Consider the following 19,025-nt stretch of genomic DNA (forward strand, 5'->3'; position numbering starts at 1 on the left):
GCAAGCAGCTCCTGGAGGATTTAAGGGGGAAGAGGAGGCTGTATCACCTTTGGAAGGAGGGGAAGGCTTCTCGAGGTATGTTCAAGGAAGCTGTTAGATTATGTAGGAATAAAATTAGGGAGGCTAAGGCCCAGCTGGAACTGAAGCTGGCCACCACAGTTAAAGATAATAAAAAGCATTTTTATAAATATATTAACAATAAGAAGAAGGGCAGGAAGAACCTGCACTCCCTAGTGGACCTGGAGGGGAACACGGTGACTGAAGACGAGGAGAAGGCTGAGGTCCTGAACACCTTCTTTGCCTCAATGTTTAACAGCAAGGCAGGAGTTCAGGACGAGTGGCCTCCTGAGCTGGGCGATGGGGTCGGGGAGCAGTGTAGTGCCCCGGTAATCCATGAGGAATAAGTTTGGGACCTGCTGAGCCACTTGGATACTCACAAGTCCATGGGACCAGATGGGATCCATCCTAGGGTGCTGAGAGAGCTGGCGGATGTGCTAGCTAGGCCACTCTCCATCATTTTCCTCCAGTCCTGGCTCACAGGTGAGGTCCCAGATGACTGGAAACTGGCCAATGTGGTCCCCATCCACAAGAAGAGTCGGATGGAGGAACCTGGAAACTACAGGCCGGTCAGCCTGACCTCAGTGCCAGGGAAAGTGATGGAGCAGATTATCCTGGTGGCAATAACTGCGCACCTGAAGGATGGCCAAGGGCTCAGGTCCAGCCAACATGGATTCAGGAAGGGCAGATCCTGCCTCTCCAACCTGATCTCTTTCTATGATCAGGTGACCCGTGTGGTGGATGTGGGGAGGCCTGTGGATGTGGTCTACCTGGACTTCAGCAAGGCCTTTGACACCGTCCCCCACAGCAAACTGCTGACTAAGCTGTCAGCCCGTGGATTGGACCATTACACTCTGTGCTGGGTTAGGAACTGGCTGGAGGGCCGAGCCCAGAGAGTGGTGGTGAACGGTGCCACATCCAGCTGGCGGCCAGTCACCAGTGGTGTCCCCCAGGGATCAGTGCTGGGCCCTGTCATCTTCAACATCTTCATCGATGATCTGGATGAAGGGGTAGAGTCAGTCATCAGCAAGTTTGCAGATGACACCAAGTTAGGAGCAGATGTTAGTCAGTTAGAGGGTAGAAAGGCTCTGCAGAGGGACCTCGACCAACTGGACAGATGGGTGGAGTCCAATGGGATGGCATTCAACAAGTCCAAGTGCCGAGTGCTGCACTTTGGCTACGGCAATCCCATGCAGAGCTATAGGCTGGGGTCGGAGTGGCTGGAGAGCTCCCAAACAGAGAGGGACCTGGGGGTGCTGATCGACAGCCACCTGAATATGAGCCAGCAGTGTGCCCAGGTGGCCAGGAGGGCCAATGGCATCCTGGCCTGCATTAGTAATAGTGTGGCCAGCAGGAGCAGGGAGGTCATTGTGCCCCTGTACTCTGCATTGGTTAGGCCGCACCTTGAGTACTGTGTCCAGTTCTGGGCCCCTCAGTTTAAGAAGGACATCGAAACACTTGAATGTGTCCAGAGAAGGGCAACAAGGCTGGTGAGAGGCCTTGAGCACAAGCCCTATGAGGAGAGGCTGAGGGAGCTGGGATTGTTTAGCCTGGAGAAGAGGAGGCTCAGGGGTGACCTCATTGCCCTCTACAACTACCTGAGGGGTGGTTGTGGCCTGGAAGGGGTTGGTCTCTTCTCCCAGGCAACCAGCATCAGAACAAGGGGACACAGTCTCAAGCTGCGCCAGGGGAGGTTTAGACTTGAGGTGAGGAGAAAATTCTTCACCGAGCGAGTCATTCGTCATTGGAATGGGCTGCCCAGGGAGGTGGGTGAGTCATCGTCCTTGGAGGCGTTCAAGAGGAGATTGGACGTGGCACTTGGTGCCATGGTCTAGTCATGGGGTCTGTGTTGATAGGTTGGACTCGATGATCCTCGAGGTCCTTTCCAACCTAAGTTATACTGTGATACTGTGATATTGTAATCCATGATTAAAAAATGTAGAGAACTTATTTTGAAGAAAGTACAAAATACAACTCAAGTCATGCATGCAGAACATCCTAGCATACTATAAAGTGTGCTAGCATACTATCAAGCTGCTTTTGTCTTTTCCCACACATCCTGTGTGTCATGAGTCTTTGCAACCATAGCTTGATGAGTTGTTTTCAAAAGTCTGTTTAACTATGACTAGGCAAGTTCCTGAGCTGGCAAAATTTAAGTTCTTCAACAACTAAAGGATAGAAAAAACGCATAGTATTAAGCAACAAACACATATGCAACAAAAATAATGATTTCTTTAGTTACTGGAAGTTATTTTTGAAGTGCCTCAATACAACTTATACATAAAGGGTCCCAAGCTGTTGTTTCAGTGATTCGCAATTTCTATCCTTCAGCAACTGCCTTAAGTCAAGAGACAAGGTTTCTAATTACCTTTTTCTTCATGCTTTTGCTCTCTTTCCCTTGTGCCTCAGTTCAATTTAAAGACTTGGAACATAAGCTTTGCATTTCTGCTAATGAAATCATCAAGAACTCTCAGAGTTCTGCCAGAGTAAATTTGTGATTTTTCTTGCAGTAAAGAATCATCCTAGAACACATGAAACTAATTTTTCATGTTTTTTGTAGGAAAAAATCTGAATTCTATCTCAGTATACCACACATTTGATTTATTGTGGTAACCAATATTAGGAGGGTTTTTTATGGCATTGCTTAATCTTTCACCAACTCAGTTTAGTTCAGCAGCTCTTAAACTAAACTTCAACATTTCAAGAAACTATTCAGAGCTGCTGATTCAATGTGCAACACTCTATGCTTTCAGTTTTTCTTATTAAATATTTTATTCCATTTGTAGACATATATATGCACAAAAGGAAACAAACAAAAAAAAAAGTACAGATTTTTATCAAAAGCATTGGTGAGTGCTAATATGAAAACAAAGACATCTTTTATTTTTATTGATTTATGCACACATGCTGTCCATCAGAGGTTTAGGGTATTTTTCTACAAATACAGTCCCATTAGCTTGAATGACAGTGCCTATGGAGTTAACGACTTCATCTTCCTCACTGGCACCAAAGCCGCTGGTAATTGTACTTGCTCAACACCCTCCTTTCTCCCACCTCAAGTTTGAACACTGGGTTGTTGGAGAGGTCGTCAGACAAGCATAATACTGATATTATCAGTAAATCACTGAATATCAAAATATCTTCTAGTTTAGAAGATTGGTGTTCCTCACAGACAGGTGCTTTAGCAAATGAGACTTTCAGTTTCTGAGAGGAGTTATGCATTTAGCTTCTATTTGTGTAAAAAAAAGCCTGCCTGGCTAAGAAGCATTTCCCACTAGGACGTGAAATCTTGGAAGTTGTATTTATTTTGCTGTTTTATTATATCAATATAAGTAGTTAGAAATGTTTGGGCATTTTTTCACATACAAAATGAGTGTGCAGAGACCAGAAGGGAAAAGTTTTGTTGTGATTCCAGTGCAGGAAACATGGCTATGCACAACTCCTGAGGAGAACTTCCCAAATACAGAGTATTTGAAATGTTTAAGTATATTTATTAAATTGGGTACAAATAGGATCAGTGCTTAAAAAAAGTCAGTAAAAATGTCCTGCATTAATTCAAAGGATAGCACCAGATCACAGTGTATCAGGAAGCCACCTAGAAATACTGTAGTTGGAAAACCTCCAGAAGCAGGAGCTACGATCACTTACTGGACATTATTAGTATGTTTCATTGACAAAACTTAGTGGTTTCCAGGGCTGCAAATTTCCTATGCCCTCCTCGTGTTCCAAACCTACTGTTAGCAGATTCTATGTACACAAAAGTTAACTTTAAAGTTTGAGAAGAGCACTGAAATGACATTAAAATGTTTTCTTTCTGAAGAAAAGTCTTTTCCCCTGCCCCCAAGTGGAGATTTCCTAATAATGTAAGAAAAGTTGTAGTTTTTGTACATCAGTAAACCAGCATGCATGCTAATAAATTTAATCCTTCATGTTATTTAAAACATATATAAAAAAAACCTCCATACTCAGCCAATGCTTATAAAAAATAAAAGTCTCTTGACAGGATAATTCTTGTACTAAAATTGCTTGGGTGTAGGTACCAGCACAGGAGACTGAAATGCTTTCCCAACCCAACTGCTCTCATTCTAGGGGGGCTTCTGCAGAAGGCCACTGCATGCATCCCTTCTGGCTGAAGTGTTCATTGGCAGAACAATGTTTTAGAAGCAAAGAAACGTGGCAGTTTTGAAATTGAGAGTACAGATAACAGCTCAAGTTGAAATGACAACAAGATGCCTCACCGTTGCAGTGCTTCTAGCCACCTTGAAAAAGCTGTGGGTACTCAAAATGGAGAAAGGCAATCACTTGCACAAAAATGGAGTAAACCGTGCATATTGTTATTTAAGGGGCACTGATGTTAAGATTCATGACAGGTGGAAATCAAGTTGAAATAGAAACTAGTTCTGTGTCCTGAGGCAGATAAGAGACTTTGTATTTTGTCAAATCAGCAGCACAAATGTCTGTTCAAGCATTTGCACAAGCAGGCTCCAAACTAATTAAAACTGAAACCTCCTGATTCAGTGGTGTATTGTGTCACCCCAGGAGGTAAGGCTGCACCACCTACAGACTCACTTTGACAGAATAAAGTTACTTCTTGAAATTTCTCATCCTCTCTAGGCTGAGTTCTCAGCCTCATTCATTCCTCTTTTTTGCCTATCTGAAACCAGCATCACCAGAGAGATCATTCACCTCTAGTTACAGCAATAGAGTACATTTCAATAAAAAAATAGTTTTATCAACATTTCTAGGAGCTCTGAAACAGCACATTTATGTAAATGGCAAAGATAAAAAAATAAGTACAAAACAGCTCTCCATTTCTAAATGTTGCCATTACAGGAAAGTCACTGGAAAGAATGTCTGATTTTTAACACATTCAAATTGAACTGTGATAGCTTCAGTGGGAGTCACCTTCTGCAACAGGATAAGCAGCAGCAGAGGATTGTTCTGAGGGGGTGTTTTCTTCTGTATTCCAAAGCTTTTTTCACTTGTTCTTTAGCTTCTCCTACATAGTCCTCAACATTTTGCATATTTATCTCAATGACATCAAAGGTGTCTGCCTGTTCTTCCACTAACAGGGCCACCTGCAGAAAAAGCTCATGAATTTCCTTAATGCGACCTTCTAACTTCACCAGCTCCTTATGGCGTGTCTCCAACTCATTCAAGGCTGAGCGAGCCCCCTTAACATCTGACAAGAGATTCTCAGAGAAGACATCCCACTTGCCTTGCTCAATCATCTCCTCAATCTGGTTGCCAGAAACATCTTTGCCCATGATCTCTAGCTGCCGCTGAATTCGAATCTTGCAGTTTTCACGTTGCTTCATCTCTGTTTCATTGTATTCAAACATAGCTTCCTGAAATGCATGCATGAGGTCAACATAGTGGTTCTTTGCTACCCTGGCAATGACAGACATAGCCCCATATTTTGTTATTGCATCTTCACTGAAATCTCTCATTATCTGCAGTTTCCTATGTATGCTTTCTCCACGGGCCTTGATGTCTCTGGCGATACAATTAGTATCTCGTTTGATGCTACTAAGACGACGCATGGAAGTAAGGAAGCGGGTGTTTTGCTTTCTGAGCCGCTTGACATCCTCTTTTAGGTGGTCATTTTCTGTCCGGATATTCTGTATGTCTTTATGAAGAATTTCCAGGGCATAATCAGTCTCATAAAGGAGAATGTCATGGGGTGAATTTTCATCATCCTCACTATCAGAAAACTGTTGGTTGTGTAACCTGGCAAATTCACGCAGCTCATTTAGCCGGTCTTTCATCCTGCCTGTAAAACAGCAACAGAAGGAAAGATGCTTAAAGTAAATAAAACACTGGTTTACAAGGGTTGAACATTCATAGTTGGTAACTACATCATGGTTGTAACTACATCAAAGATAACCAGATTTTAAATTTGTTTACAGTATGCTATACAGTGGTGGATCTCATATCCAAAGCTCTGATGCTAGAACACTCTTCTAGGAAGTACAGAGCTTAGGAACTACAAAAGTGCAGGAGAGAAGACAACAAATCCTGAAGATGAGTGCAAATTAATAAAATCACAGTCCCCAATCCCCCATAATGCCATCCTTTAACTTGCAGAAAAAAACACAAACTCTTGAGCAAATGACAGGAAGCCTTCAGCTATTGGTATGTTAGACATATTAACACTGAATGCCTCTCACCACTGCTCACCAGAGGAATCTCCTAGATCTTGACCCTTCAGTAGTATATCATCTGCCTCAGTTGTCACTGATCCTCTGTCATTCTAAGCAGCATTTCTTGGATTAAGAGTAGGAAGCATCTCAAAAACAGAAATGCATTTACCAATACAGCTGGGAAATAAAAATTTTGAGAAACGCTGTGGAAAGTATCATGACATAATGAACAAAAAAAAACAAAACAAAAGGCAAGTTTAGGGGCTCCAGATGCTATCACTGAGCACAGTGTACCAGACATCAAAAACCCAATACAATGATGGCAGCATTTTGTAAGTAAAGGCATCCATCCAATCCTTTTTTTATGTTTGATGGAAACCATCCTACTGAAGGAATACAGTAACACCCTTGTTACGGATGAGGATCTGTTTTCTATGTGTTTGCCTCAGATGTACTTAACTACAAACTTCAGAATGAGCCATTTATATGGTAATAAAACATAGGTCTCCTTTAACTATGCTGTCTAGTCGAAACTCTAGACCTGAAGTCTTTGCAGAAAGTAAAATCTGAAAGCTTTAGCAAGAAACTTCTGCCAAGTGTTACAGCAAGCAGAAAGCTGAAAATCTGCTATGACAAAACCTGTACACCCCATAACCTCATTTGAAGGTCATTATTTATTAAGAAAGAGAACCAAGTTAAGAAGCAGCACCAAGCAGGATATTTCCCAATCTCTGTGTCTGGAGGACTCATTTTTTGTTTTCCCAGGAATTAAAGTATCTTTATAGCATTTAGAAGAATTAAGGTTAAGAAAAGTCACATATACATGTATTGGTTTTGGCTGGCACAGAGTTAATTTCCTTTACAGTAGCTGGTATGGGGCTATTTTGGATTTCTGCTGAAAATGGTGTTATGTCACAGAGTTATTTTTGTTATTGCTGAGAATTGCTTACACAGTGTCAAGGCCTTTTTCTGCTTCTCACACCACCCTACCAGCAAGTACGTTGGGAGTGCCAGGATAGCTGACCCCAACTGATCAAAGGGATATTCCATACCATATGATGTCATGCTCAGCAATAAAGGAGGCAGAGATGTTTAGCATCATGGCTTTTGTCTTCCAAAGTAGCTGTTACACGTGATGGAGCCAGGCTTTCCAGGAGACAGCCAAACACCTGGGAAGCAGTGAATTAATTCCTTGGTTTGCTTTATTTGTGTGTGTGACTTTTCCTTTGTTTGAATTTAAAATAGAAGCCACAAACATTCAACTCAGTCATCTAGAGGAAGGTGTGGGAAATCAATGGTTTTCCACCTCCTCCCTCAGCAATAATAAAATCAAGAGTTTCACCTCACACCACATCAAGATGAAAAATCCTCATATAAAAGGGAAAAAAACATGTAGTGCAGCTTAAAAGTCAGGCCTATTTGGCTTTAAACCTCTATGGCCAAGTTTGTCTGGAAGCATTGAGACACCTCATGCATAATCAAATCATATTTTTGTAGGAATAAGTCTACTCTTCCTGTCCCTTGAAAGTGTAATCTGCAATTTGTCACCCATAAATATTTTAAGGTGTCAGATAAAATAAAAATAGGAAGACATACAGAGAAGCAAACACATTGCAATTCACAACATAATACTAATGCTGTAGTAAGTTCATGTGTATACTAATTCTGCAGCATCTGTGTAAAAATATGACTTTTTTTTTAATACAACATGAATGTTTAAAAGGTCAAGCATTAGAAGAAGAGTAAGGAGCTGTCAATTGTGGCCTCAGACAACACCACGATGTTGCCTGTACACAGGAAGATCATGTAATTAAGCACTGGCCTGTCCTATCACTTCCACCAAGTCTCTGCCTGCAGTCTGTATGCTGAATAAAAGTTGTCCAACAAAAAAATTAATATACATCATTCATTTCATGGACATATATCTCATTTATTCTGCTAGTAGTGTTCATTTTCTCAGGGATTTCTCCCTAGAAAGCTCCATAAACTCATAACAGTTTTTTGTGTGAGGGAAGATCTAACAGCCCCATCCACAGACACAGGTGGCAGCCTGGAGTGATTAAGGGCATTATCACTCTTCACGAGTCATGATGCCCACGTGACACACCCAAAGCGTGGTTCTTTGTACCTGGTACATTCAGAAGTCAGCTCCTTCTGACTTGTGAAACTGCTACAAGCCTCAAGTACTTTGCTGAGTAAGATCACAAAGTAACAAGATGGACATCAGTGAATGAACACATGGATCAAGGCCACTTCTGAGAAGCTCATCTCCAGTGATAAGTACAGCATCATCCACAATCTCTGTGATCCAGTATGTCCAGTAGAATCAAAGTCTAAATATTAAAAGAAAGATCAAATTACAGTTTCACTGATAATCTTCAGCCTGGGGTTTCCTAGTTTCCAAGCGCTTAGCTCTAAAAGCCTACATTATTTGAAACTACCAAAACCTACAGTCCAGGTAGTCAACACTATGGTATTATAACTCTGCACTGAGGTCCTGTACCAGTCAGAATAATGGCGCTACAACTAAAGTGATCACACTTCTGCCTTAACAAATGGATGCATCTCTTCAAGCCTGACAGTTTGGCAAAATTGAAAGAGTTTTACCAAAAGAAAACAACAGGCTCAAATACAACACCACCACAAAGGTCCTTCCCCATTTCAAACAAAGAGGAACTAAATCTTCCTAAGAGAGGACAGTAACTTCCAGTAATTCCTTTGAGTGTCAGGGACAGAACTGACACTAATGAGCTGAAACAAATGAACAAACAAGCATGGGAGAGCAGAGAGAACAGCCATTTGAAAAAATTCTCTTTAGCAGATCAGTATTTAGAAATGTTGACCTCCTTTATTAGATATGATTGTGGCTCAGGGAAGTTTGCATCTACTTCCATGTTGATAGCATTGTTTGCAATTAAAACTGCAACAGATTAATACGTAGTACATTACTAGCTGTTTTGGATAGTCCCAGTAGTCATTCTTTAAAATGAGCAGTGCTCTCCACCTTAATGTAGGGCCTACTTGTAGCAGTAGAAGTTGAGCTCCTTGGCTAGAAAGCAGCTCTGCAGAAAAGCGCCTTGTGCGCTGGTGGACATCAAGGTAGACATGAGTTAGCAATGCGCCCTTGTGGCAGAGGAGGCCAACGGCATCCCGTGCTGGTGTAGCAAAAGTGGTCGAGGGAAGCGATCCTTTCCATCTGACACTTGAGTGTCCACTTCTGTAATGCTGTGTTGCTGTGTAGTAGTGCGCTCCAAACCCCCCTTTCCCCCTCACCCTTGCGGAGTCGGGATGGGGGAAAGAGGAAGTGTGAAAGCGGCAGAAGGTGCCTTTCCCGCCTAGCGCTGGGGTCGGTGCACAGGGACCCTTCCCCACGCCATGCGTAAGAAACCCCGCGCTTTGGCAAGCCTGGGATGTAATAGGTTGAGTTTTCCTGCTTCTTTTGATGCCTTTTGACACAATTACTCTCAGACATTGAAAAGGGGGTGAGCCGAACAGCGCGCACATGCTGCCTCTGCTTCCCGCTGAAAGCTTCTAGCGGCAAAGCGCTTTCCCCCGGCGCTGCGGGGAGCTCCCCGGCGCTGCAAAGCTCCCTGCCTCTGGAAAGCTCTTCCCTTGCAGCAAAGAGCCCTAGCGGCCTCGCTGGCTCCATTTGGGTGTTTTCATCGCGCATTCTGGGTTATAAACTGCAGTTCCCGAAGGCTTTCGAAAAGCAGGAGACCACAGAAGGCATCCTCACAAGTAAAACGACGCCTCGTGAGTAGAATTGGGTATTTTCCTGGAGTCTCTGGGGATTGCTTGCCTCCCTTGGTAATGAGGGACAAGTCTTGGCCTGTGGACTTAACCTTTTTCCAATTACTGTTTTCCTTAAACTGTTATTGGTTTTATACACATACACACAACTCTCGAAAGTATTTTTCCAACCGAATACCCGAATCTGTAAATTTTTCCTAACTTATGTATATAGTTTGTGGGGGCAGGGTTTTGGATTAATAAATAATTTATATTTTATTTATTCTCTGCCTCACTCCCAATTCATTCCATAACATGCTGCTGGGGGAGTACCCCAGCACAAGAGACATGGACACACTGAGATGAGTTAAGGGTAGGCCACCAAGATGGTCAGCAATGCTGGAATACCTGACATAGAGTTGGGAGAAACCAGGAAGCTCAGGAGACGTACAGCAACAGGACAAGAGGCAACGGAGCCAAGTAGAAACATGGGGAAAGCCAGACAGATAGTAGAGGGGGAAAAAGGAGAACACCCCCCCCCCACACCCCTATCTATCAGAAACACTGTAAAATGTGCCCAGAAAAGTTTTGGAATCTTGCTTCCCTTAAGATATTAAAAACTCTCTTGGACACGGCCCTTTGCAACCTGAACTACCTGTGTGTGTTTTCAATGGGTCTGGATTAGGTGACCTTCAAAGGACCAATCTAAATTGTTCTAGTCAAAAGTTTGCTATTTTGAACATGATTGATAAATATATTAAACTACTTGCACAGATTTATGTAAGACACATCTAACACATTAGAATATCAAGACAAAACTATCTGTACTCCAGAGACCCAAGAGTATGAATACCTTAACTCTAAGACTGTGTGTTTAATAGATTATCTGTCTGTTTGATTTTCTTTTAAAATACTGTGTATATTCAGACTGGAAGATGTACTTCCATGTTCACATTTTTGGGCTAGATAAATCTGTCTCTGTAAATATGAAGTTCATTCTGCAGTCCATCAACTCACACACACTAAATACAGCCAGCTAATGACTGCAGAGGTTTCAGCTTTGAAGTCAGACACCCACCAAGTACAGTCAGCTGAGGACATGTTCAGTACTCATCTCTTCACGTTAGCATGCTGCGTCTTGGTATTAATCACCACAATGACTAGCTTTCCTATGGTGCACAAGAAAGCCACAAGTCCTAGCGCAGTAAGCCTGCAGCCCCAGGCAGCATGACAGAAGATTTCAGACAGGAAAGCAAATCCACTCTGAAAATAAAAAATTGTGCATACACATAACCCCCATTTCTTTTAGCCCCATATGCTCACAAATAGGAGTCCTGTACAGTGTATTTCCATTGCTGTGCTAGTATTTTGCAGGCTGTTATCCACATAGAAATGAGGATGAAAAATTATTTCTATAGAAACAAATGAGTTGCACATCTGCATTTCAGCTGTAACATTTGTATATACACATTGCTTAGTTAGGGGGCAAATGGTGAAATAAAGTAGTTTCAGCACAGCATCCGTATTTCATCACCAGCCGCTGAGAAGGAAGCCAGTGTACATTTTTTTTTTACAGCATTCATAAAAGGCAGCTGATAACCAGCTTGTGGATTACCAAAAGTCTAGTCAGGAATCTTCTCAGCCTTGAGTAGGGCCTTACATGATGAAGCTTTTACTTCAGGTGAAGTGGCCTGTTTGAGGAGCAACAGATATTTCAAGATAAGTCAGTTAAAATGTTGGATCTCTGAGGTCTCTTCCAACCTTAGTGATACTGAATACTGAAAATAAATTCTATCAGCAGGCCTTTGTTCTCTCAGAAGGTACAAGTCTTTCTGTGCTCCACTACAAACCCACGTGGCTCATCCTGTTTCTTAATGTCATGTGCTTTTGGTTGCATGACATGCAATAGATGTGACCCAAGAAACAGTAGTTAAACAATTAGGAAATAATGTGCTTCCAGGCAGAATTACTCTATAGCCAAGTATGCCTGTTCAGTAACTTCCCATATTGATTGTAAAGGATGCAGCATTGATGGAAATCCAGTCAAATGGACTTGCTGAGTGGAGGACATTCCGTTATGAGGCAAACAGTCTCCTGCTGTTGCACAAAAATACAAGTCATGAAGAGGTAAAAGAAATGTTAAATGATGCTGAAGCCTTTCACTTAAGAGTTGGAGTCTCACATTTAATCATAATTTTCTAGTATATTTCTCTTGGAATTGACTGTCTTAGATCAGATTCAATAATTTTGCCTGGTATCTGTTGTCCAATAATAGATTTTACAATACTAATTTTAACTTGGAAAACAGGTAATTGTTTACAATAGCTTTTCCTTTTTCCCAAAGAGCTTCTAATTCAGTGCTAGCCATCTTTTCAGATCAAAAACCCTGTCTCTCCAAACATGTCCATCACTGGTGGAACATCAGGTTAAATTTCTCAAATGAGTCCTCTTTTTTCTTGCTTCTCATCTAGAAAGGCTCCAGGAAGCACCAAAAATCATAATCTAATAATTAGGACAGCTTGCCTTCTGGAGCTGTTTTAAGATCCTTTGTACCACAGAACACCTTTATTCTTTCAGTCACCCAAATAAATAAAAATATAAATCTTGGGACTTTTTTTTCCCCAAAAAACCTTGCATGAAGTGGCAACTTCTCCCTTTGTACCAGAACAAGTTATTTATTACAAGCCAATGTAAGCAGAGGGGTAGAGTTGGCTCCATTCTTTGCAGTCTACTTCTGCAGCTGTTGGAATCTCCAAGTCTCCATTGGTTCCTTTTCTACTACAAAAACTAAGAAAGGCCTAGGGGAAAAGAAAAAATAAACAAAAACAAAAACAAAACACCTTACCAAATAGTTTGTTGCCTCTAACTCGTAATAAGGTGTCCTGGTTTGAGCTAGAACAGAACTAATTCTGTTCAGTGTCTTTAGGGTTTCAGCACAGTCTTTCCTAAGGAATGGCACATTCTGAAGTTCACAGCATGGTTTTGCAGACAGTGTCTGCTTCTCATAGTGATAATGCTCCATGTTTCTACTTACTACCAAGGATTTGTACTCGACTAAGATCACTGCTAAATCTTGCATACTGTTTTGGAGGTGCAGAGTAAAAGGCTGCATCTGCAGGGACAAGTACACAGTTCAAGTGACCCTAAACTGACTAGTGAGGTATTCCATTCCATATACATCATACTCCATATAAAGCTGAAGGATCACAAGAGTCAAGCACTCTTCTTCAGGGAGTGGTGCCCCAGGAGCACTCTGTCAATTCTGCCTTCAATCCTAATCCTGAATCCAGTTCCAGAATCCAGCTCCTAAATCTGGTTCCCATCTGCTGCTAGTCCCATCCAGGACTTCTGCCACAGCATCAGTGGTGACCATGACATAATTCCCATCAAGGGGCTGGGTTTGATAATTGGGTTTGAATATATTTCATTTTGTTGTTATTATTTCAAGTAGCATTAATTTTCTCTTCCAATTCTTAAATCTCTTGTTCCCTGTTGTGTACTAAATGCACACGTAATATGCTTTGCATTTTTCACATATTTATGACTAGAATGGCCAAAAAAAAAAAAAGAAGTTTTAACTTGTTTCTGCACAGTAGCACACACTAAGTAATCATTATTCTTGCACTGGAGAGGACTTCTTATACATAGGTTGACTGCTGATATTTACTGGGTTGTCTAAATTTTCACCAGTTGTGGATCACCACTGACAACTGTGTCAGTACCTCCTCTTGACATTTTTTTCACAAGTCACACTAATGAGCAATTGTAACTAGATTTAGTTTTCTTTGAGAGGGGGCTGTAGAGAAAAAAAGTTAATGTTCACTACATGGCCCATTGAAAAGTGTTAAGTCTTCATGTGCATAGCTTGAACCCCCCTCCCACAGTTAGGAACTCTCTCCAGCAACTGTCATGCTTCTGTATATAAATGGAAATTAAGGACGGGAAAGACTAATGTACACCCCAAATGTAGCCACTTCCTTTTCCTAAGGATGCTAGAAACAGAATACATAGTTAGCAACTGCAGATATTGAAAAACCTTCTAAATCCTTGAGACTTGCAAGCTGACTCTGTTCATTTTAACATGCACAGCTTGCTAAAAGCAGAGCACCAATACAAAGAGTAGATGAACATGCACATGGTGTATTTTTCCCAAAGGAGAGAAAAAATTCCACCATTGCTCTCCAGTCCTTTCAGTACATGCAGCACGCCACAGGCTGACTACTGCAGCATGCCCATTCTTCCTGCCATAGGCACCACTGAGGTCTTCAGATAAAACTGGCCTGGATGGAGACAAGGGGAGCATGAACTGTATCTCCATGGGCTTGGCAAATAGTTAAGACAGAACCATACCACTAGCATAAACAGTGAGACAGCCTTCCATGCATTTCTTGGTAATTACTACAGCTCCACACTGTTATGAGTCACTACGCAAGGAAGCTGGACTCACAGGCAGTGCTGTTGCTACAGAGCCATGAGTATATACATTATCTAATTAATCACCTCAGCTTCCCTGAAACACATTGGCTCAGCAAAATAGCTATGTACATGCCACATTTACATAACTACTATTGCTACTACACAGTGGTATTTATAAGTGATTTAGACATTATGTTGGCATCCAAATAGAAATATGAGGTTGCATGTGATCATCAGTCAGAAGCAACACATTCTAGAGACATTTTTTAATTAGTGTAACAGCGTTACTTTTTAAAATACACATATATTTAAAGCTTGTAATACAGTGTTACAGTCTGAGATCAAGTTCCTATTGCTGCTGCAAGGCCTGTTGAGACAGGACATGGGGTGATGTTTTGAACTAAGAGAGAAGAGAAGGCAGATTTAGACTAAATACAAGGAAGAATTTTTTTTTACGATGAGGGTGGTGAAACACAGGAACAAAGTTGCTCACAGGTGGTAGAAGCCCCCTCACTGGAAACATTTGAGGTCAGGTTGAATAGGTCTCTAAGCAGCCTGATCAAAGTAAAGATGTCCCTGCTCACTGCAGGGAGGTTGGACTACATGACCTTTAAAGGTCCCTTCCAGCCTAAAGCATTCTGTAAGTACTCTTTACCTTAACAATCCCTTTAAGGTTAAATATGTAATGTTTTGTTCGTATTTTTTCATGTGGGCCAGTACACGTGGGGCTCAGTTCTGGATCCTTTTGCAAAATCTACCCAACTGTAACTGGACCAAAATAGTTTTGGGCAGGAAATAATCCCCAGCAGCACACATATGTACCTACTGCCTCAACCCCAGGACATGTCAGGTGCTGGCAGGCTTTATGGCAACCACTCTGCACAACATAGCAGCCCATGGGTGTTTGCAGGCCTATTCAAAGTACCAGTGAAGGTGAGACAAGGTATAGATGTAATTAGGGACACACTGGCAAGTGATACTTGGAGAATCTCTTCCTGACTGGGCACATCCAAAGCTCAGGCAAAAAAGCTTTCAAAATAAGTGATTTGTCACTAACATAAATGCAGCGCAGAGGAAAGGCACAGCAGGAAAAGCTGGAGCATTCCATTCTTTTTTGGCTTTTGTGAACATGAGTTTGTCAAGAATAATCCTGGCAATAAGGGTTTAACTCATAATAGAAAAAGCAAAAGCTGCACATGATAAGCCGTCTGAGATCAAGAAATGTGACACTGTTCCTTCTGTGATAAACTGCAGAAGTGTCATCTAGATGAGTGTCAAACACTTCATGTGTTAGACTAGATGAGATAGGAAGACACTTGATACAATCAGCAACAGCAAAAGCTATTAAAATAAATGTAGAAACTGAACTGTATTGCTCTTCTCCAGTGGAGATCACTCATTCCCCCAGGAGAAGGTTCCCAGGATCCAGCGCTAGCAGGAGCGGCATTGCCACTCCCTGGGAATGATGTTCCTTACCAGAATGGCATGGGAGCCACATGTTGGGGGGCAGCTCAAAAGGTACATGCAACCAAAACTTGCTTCTCTGCAAAACTGCATAAAAGTGGTAAGCCCACGTTTGGTGCTGAAATGAGCTTTCTGCATCAAGTTAGCATTGCCTCAGTAATTTCTGCACTGGGCTTTGTCATCCCTGCACTACAGGGATAACCACAGTCAGAAAAAATTGATAGGCCGGATAAAAGGTCAAGGAAAGTTGGCTCAGCACTTTTGTACTTGGCAGAGCGGGGGTTTTCTCACCAGAACTGGTTTTGAATATGCCAACTTTACGATGGGTTTCTGCCACATTCAGAGGTTATCCATAATTTCCATGAGCAACTCAGATTTGGCAATGTCTTACAGTCTCCCCATGGCCCTGCATTCCCATGATTTGATCAGTGCCCTTGCTCCCAGTCTCACTGTCTCCCCAGCACAGGCTTGCATAGGGAAGCACAGGTCCACAGCCCATGCTGGTGAGCAATTTGGGTGATGCTTTTCACCCAGTGCATTCTCTTCTTTATTATTTTTGCATCAGTGGCAACTACCATGTCTCCTTTTGGAGGAGATATTGGTTACTGTTACAGTATAATAGAAAATGTCAGATATGTAGTCTAACCCCACAGTACCCAAAATCTCCAAGACTGTAATATAATAAGCAGTTGTGCTTCATAGAACCATATTTATCTGCAGTGCCCAGAGGATACTGCTATGACATTATCCATATGTATTAGGCTTAGTTTCTTCATGAAGATCTCTTATGACAACAGAGGGTAATTTGCAGTTTTAGTTTCAGTCAAACACCAGATACATTTGTCATATAACTTGACATGCAATTTCAGTTTTAGAGAAGTGGCATGGAAGGCAGTCAGTGGAGGGGGGAAAAAAAAGTGGCAAATTAAAAAAGGGTGAGAAAAAGCTCATCAGTGGTGTTGGGCATCTAAAGCATCCTTTCTTAAGGATGACCATCTGTTCATCTGTTACACCTTTGGTGTGTTAATAATAATAATAATAAAGTTACACTTGTAGTCTCACCACTTCCACATAAAACTACTTAAATAGTGAGAAACCACACTCATAAGAAAGCAGCATCCTTCAATTTACATTTGCATCTTGAAGAGCCTGATGTTGCCATTTTGATCCCTGACAGCCTTAAAAACATTTCCTAAAATACCATCTAAAGAACAGGAACAAGAAGTGTGAATGTCTGTTTTAGGCCACTGTTATTTTTCTAGTCATTTCCTTTTGTGGTATCACACAGTTACATTCAGTTATCTCAGACATACATGAGTACTAACTAATTCTTGGTAGGAAAGGAAATTAGTATCAATTTATAGGAAGCAATCAAAGACCATAACTTTTGCACCCACTCACAGGTCTGGCCTGATGATGCCCCAAAAAGGCATAAAAGATACTGTATTTTGAATATAACCCCAAATTTTCTACAAAAGCTGCTCTGGAGCTATTCATAACCACATATGAGCATATTCATAACCACGTATGAGCACTATGAATGAAATGTTAATACTTGTTAGGCCAGACAAACAAGGCAGCTAGAAATGCAGGCACCCACTGGGGCCGGGCGATGAGATTCACATTTCGAATTGCCTCTGTTTTTCCCTCATCCTGTGAAAACACCAGCCATTCCTTTTTCCCCTTTTTGAAGGACCAGACCCTGCATAAAGGCAGATAAGGTTTCTCCGTACCCAAAAGCCCGGCCTCCATCCCCTGTCACCCCTTCTACTCTGGGCTTGGGACTTTCCCTCTAGACTCAAACAGGGTAGTTTCGTTTACTCTTACGCAAAAAACCGATGTGCAAAGCGTTCCGAAAGCCCCCGGCGCCTTCCGACTTGCCGGATGAGTTTGCTGCTGAGCACCAGGCACGCACCGGGACTCACCCCGACAGCAGGCGAAGTGGGGGTCTGACCGCCACCGCCGGAGCCCAGGCCTCGGCTGGCCGGGAACTTCTCGCTGTCCCGAAGCAAGCCCGGGTACCCCGGCTGCTGCTAAGCGGAGGCTTGGGGGTACGGCAGAGCTTCCTGCGTCCCGGGATCCGATGGCAATATGCCCGGGGTGAAGAAGCCCAGCCGAGCCTAGCCCCTGACGACCCGATGTTCCCCGCCTGGCTGGTACTCACCGCCGGCAGAGCAGCCTGGCTCTGCCCGTCCCGGCTGCTCGCTGTTCACGGCTTGCCGTCCCCGCGCAGCTCCCGCGCCGTCGGGGCGAGCTCCAGTCCCCGTGCAGCACCCCGCCCCCGCCGCCCAGCTCACCCGCCTATTGGCTGCGAGACGGGCTTGATTTGTATAGCACCGCCCAGCCTCCCTCCCCCCCCGCTCGCACCACCTCCCCCGCGGGGAACGTCCGCAGGCAGGTGCCGGGAAGCGAGTGCGGTGTGGTGCCCGTCGATGTGCCGCCGTTCCTAGGGCAGTCCTAGCCATTCGTTGCAGGAGCCTTCGCGATCCCCGGCCGCCTGGCTGGAAGCAGTGTGAGGGGTGCTTTGGGGCTGCGGTGAGTCCCAGGACGGACAGGGAACCAAACCCGACGGAGCGTACGGGCGCTTGATGAGAGAGCGAGGGCCAAGAGCCGCCGGGAGCGCTGCAGGGGCAAATCCCTGGCACATCCCATAGTGTCGTCCTGGTCCAAATAATGGCTTTGCATGAGCATTATTTTGCTTCCAGATTCCTCATCTTGAGTAAGAGAAAAGGTGTAATTAACTTCAGTGCTCATAAGTGTGTAGTAAAAAGTAATATATAAACAATTTGGAGTCTCATGTACATTAAAATACATTGAGCATGTCTAGTACTTTAAGAACAATTTATAGAACAGAGGGACTGTCTAGACTGGGTAGAGCTCTATCTCTTTGGTGCCTGATGCTTCTAAGCAAGTTGCCTACAAAGATAATCATGGAATAGCCTGATTGATTTTTTTACAATGCTCAAGAAATTAGAAATTATGTGGATACAGATTTCTCTTTGTTACCACTTACCAACACCCCAGGGCATTTGGGAGTTCTCCGTTTTGGGCCACAAGTTTACCCATGTGTACAGAACAGTTTGCACCTGTAACACTGGTACTGATTTCAAATGTAGAGTTACAGTGTTGGTCCATGATAACTGACACTTGTGAAACTTTTCGTTAAAAATAGAGCAAATTGTTCCCAGCTCAGTTCTGTAGCACAGACAGCTCTCA

The 19,025-nt window shown here is 42.9% G+C and overlaps 1 protein-coding gene across 2 annotated transcripts; it reads right to left on the reverse strand.

Moving 5' to 3' along the window:
- Positions 1-2,810: 2,810 nt before the first annotated feature.
- On the reverse strand, positions 2,811-18,028 carry STX11 (syntaxin 11). Of its 2 annotated transcripts, none has more exons than XM_068147487.1 (2): positions 17,974-18,028; positions 2,811-5,830 (listed from the first exon to the last, which is right to left on the reverse strand). In XM_068147487.1, exon 2 carries the CDS (start codon positions 5,823-5,825, stop codon positions 4,959-4,961), a length of 867 nt encoding a protein of 288 aa, XP_068003588.1. In that variant the 5' UTR covers positions 5,826-5,830; positions 17,974-18,028; the 3' UTR covers positions 2,811-4,958. The 2 variants fall into 2 exon arrangements, with proteins under 2 accessions (XP_068003588.1, XP_068003597.1); XM_068147496.1 differs by lacking the exon at positions 17,974-18,028 and adding an exon at positions 8,329-8,500.
- Between the last annotated feature and the right edge of the window lie 997 nt (positions 18,029-19,025).

The sequence above is a fragment of the Melanerpes formicivorus genome, unplaced genomic scaffold (genome assembly GCF_026170545.1).
Source record: "Melanerpes formicivorus ecotype bairdi unplaced genomic scaffold, bMelFor1.0.p_v2 SCAF_2, whole genome shotgun sequence".
Lineage (NCBI taxonomy): Eukaryota > Metazoa > Chordata > Aves > Piciformes > Picidae > Melanerpes > Melanerpes formicivorus.

Coding starts and splice junctions, on each gene's coding strand:
- STX11 (XM_068147487.1), bottom strand. CDS start 5,825: ATGAAAGACCGGCTAAATGAGCTGCGTGAATTTGCCAGGTTACACAAC.